Genomic DNA, 2,375 nt, shown 5'->3' with positions numbered 1-2,375 from the left:
GCAGCAGTGACATGCTAAATGAATAAGATAATATTTGGGCTTATTCTGCTCAAGTGTCAGTGTGTGACCTTTATCAAAACACAGTGAAGATTGTGTGAAGTCGGTGATGTCCTGAAAAAGGTCACAGGCCTGAAATGCCAGCATTAGATATGTCAGATGTTAAAGTGAATACAAAGAGGGGTTTTCCTCTAGGCTCCAGTTCCATGTGACTTTTGACTCATAAAAATCCAATTATAGCTTTGTGAATAAAACTGTGATGACATTACTCATTTGATGGGTTCAAGAATCACACACACTGAGAAGATTAGAGGATTTATAGAAGCTTTCTTTGAATTGATATGGAAGTGACCTTTGCCCCCAAAATGAGAGTGCCTTGCTGTCTGCTCCAGCCTAATCAGAGGTCAAAGTCTGCTCTATGGCTGGCAGAGGCAGTAGGAGCGCAGTGTTTTTGTTCCTCACTCTCCACGCTCTTCTCACCCTGTTAACAACACCTCGCCTTCTGGAGAGCTTCCTCTGCTCGGATAGTCACCACTTCAACACCATGCTGCTTCGGACTGTGGTCCTGCTCCTCCTGAGCATCTCTGCGAGCACGTGTGCCACTTTAGGCCACTACCAGACTCAAGCAAATGAGGACGAGGCCCCCACGGTTACTGATGGTGCTGTGGCAGCTGCCTCTCTAGATGCAGCTGAAGAAGGTGTAGCTCCTGCAGATACTCAAGCGGGTGATTCGCCTGCAGCTGAGGAACCTGCAGTTAATTCCCTTTTTGGTGACAATCTACTAGCTAAAATACTTGCAGTGGATAAACCTGCAGCGGATGTCCCTGTAGTAGATGGCGCAGCAGCGGAAGAGCCAGGGACAGACAGCGATAGGCCTGCTGGAGACGGCCATGCTGCGGAGGCTCTTACTGCTGAAGCTGTCACCCACCAGCAACCTTCCTCTGAGGAGGAGGAAGGGAATGACATCAGACCAGTCCAGACAAACCGCTCCCTGAACAAACCCTTGGCACATGAAGATAACAGCTGGAGCCTCAACTCAATTAGAAATAGTTTCCAGACTGCGCACGGATACTTTGACTCCCTGGTGGAGCTGGTGGGGGGGCACAATGGTGTGTGTCAGTACCGCTGCAGATATGGTAAGAGCAAATCTCTTGAATTAACATACGTTATGTTACTGAGTCTTTTAGTCCGGGGTGGGGGAGGGAGGAGGTCAGGGGTTCAGGGGTAGCTGGAGAGTCAGAGTTGTTGTCGAGCTGTTTTCAGAGGAGAAAACAATTTTTATCAGTTCATCTGGTCGCCAATAGGTTTTGAAAAGATCATTATGTTGTCCACATCCACTACTCCGTGTGTTACTATATGTTTGCTGAGCTCACTTTAAATCTCAAATCAATCCCTCTGCTGTCATTTTATTAGCTACACATGTTTTGAGCCAAGATAATGCGTTAGGCACTCAGGCTGCTGATAACGAATATATTTTGGTTATCAGTCTAAGAGGTCGGCCCACAGTTAGGTAATCAATACAGAGTTCTCAAACAGAAGTTACATCTTATCTGTGACATGACCCCCATCCAAGAACAGAGATACTGTATGCTGTGGATTCTTGACTCATGAGCTCATGATGACATTAGTCTGTTCATATGTCTCCACTGTAGTTTAACAATTAAATGGAGCTTCTCTGTTTTTTGTTTTGATTGTTTGTTTGTTTTCCAGGAGAACCTCCTCAGCCTCGCCCTGGCTACCAGCCCTCAGAGCCTGATGGCTGCAGCTCCTCTCTGGTGGGATTCCAGGTGAATGCAGCTGTAGGTGGCCTGTTCATAGCGCCCACAGTCCAGAAGCATCATTAAACTCATATAATGGAACAAACCACAACCATAATGGCTGGTTCTGTCTTAGGAAACTGTTGTGACATGATGCAGCTCTTTCTCTTGACAGCTTGACCTTGGGATCCCTGCTATGACAAAGTGCTGTAATCAGCTTGACGTGTGCTATGACACTTGTGGGACAAGCAAGTACGACTGCGACTCCAAGTTTCGCTCGTGTCTGCACGGCATCTGCTCAGACCTTAATAAGAGTCTGGGCTTTGTGTCCAAAGTACAAGGTGAGATATTTGCAGATATTTGCAGATGTTCAGATATTTTTCTCCTTTTCCTGGCTGTTGTGCCATGGCAAAATATATGGGATGCTATGAATACGACCACCGGAAACACCTCACGTGCTTGTTACTCTGCCTCTCTCTGCTCGTCTGTTGTCTCTCCTCAGCCTGTGAATCGATGGCAGACACTCTCTACAACACAGTGTGGACTCTTGGTTGTAGACCTTACATGAACAGCCAGAGGGCAGCGTGTGTCTGCGAGGGAGAGGAGAGGGATGAACTGTGA

At 47.0% G+C, this 2,375-nt stretch overlaps 1 protein-coding gene across 1 annotated transcript; it reads left to right on the top strand.

Moving 5' to 3' along the window:
• The first annotated feature begins 1,103 nt into the window (after positions 1-1,103).
• Positions 1,104-2,375, top strand: pla2g12b (phospholipase A2, group XIIB). Its single transcript, XM_070977052.1, has 3 exons — positions 1,104-1,133; positions 1,930-2,095; positions 2,257-2,375. The coding sequence occupies exons 1-3, from the start codon at positions 1,104-1,106 to the stop codon at positions 2,373-2,375; spliced, it is 315 nt and encodes a 104-aa protein (XP_070833153.1).

This window comes from Chaetodon trifascialis, chromosome 13 (genome assembly GCF_039877785.1).
Source record: "Chaetodon trifascialis isolate fChaTrf1 chromosome 13, fChaTrf1.hap1, whole genome shotgun sequence".
Classification (NCBI taxonomy): Eukaryota; Metazoa; Chordata; class Actinopteri; order Chaetodontiformes; family Chaetodontidae; genus Chaetodon; species Chaetodon trifascialis.
The sequence above is the reverse complement of the archived record's forward strand: the minus strand, read 5'-3'. Positions and strand labels throughout refer to the sequence as shown.

Bases quoted from the DNA above. Each gene is read 5' to 3' on its own strand.
- pla2g12b (XM_070977052.1), top strand. From the start codon at position 1,104: ATGGTGTGTGTCAGTACCGCTGCAGATATG. The intron at 1,134-1,929 runs GTAAGAGCAAAT...TTCTCTTGACAG, and splicing joins TCAGTACCGCTGCAGATATG to CTTGACCTTGGGATCCCTGC. The intron at 2,096-2,256 runs GTGAGATATTTG...GTCTCTCCTCAG, and splicing joins CTTTGTGTCCAAAGTACAAG to CCTGTGAATCGATGGCAGAC.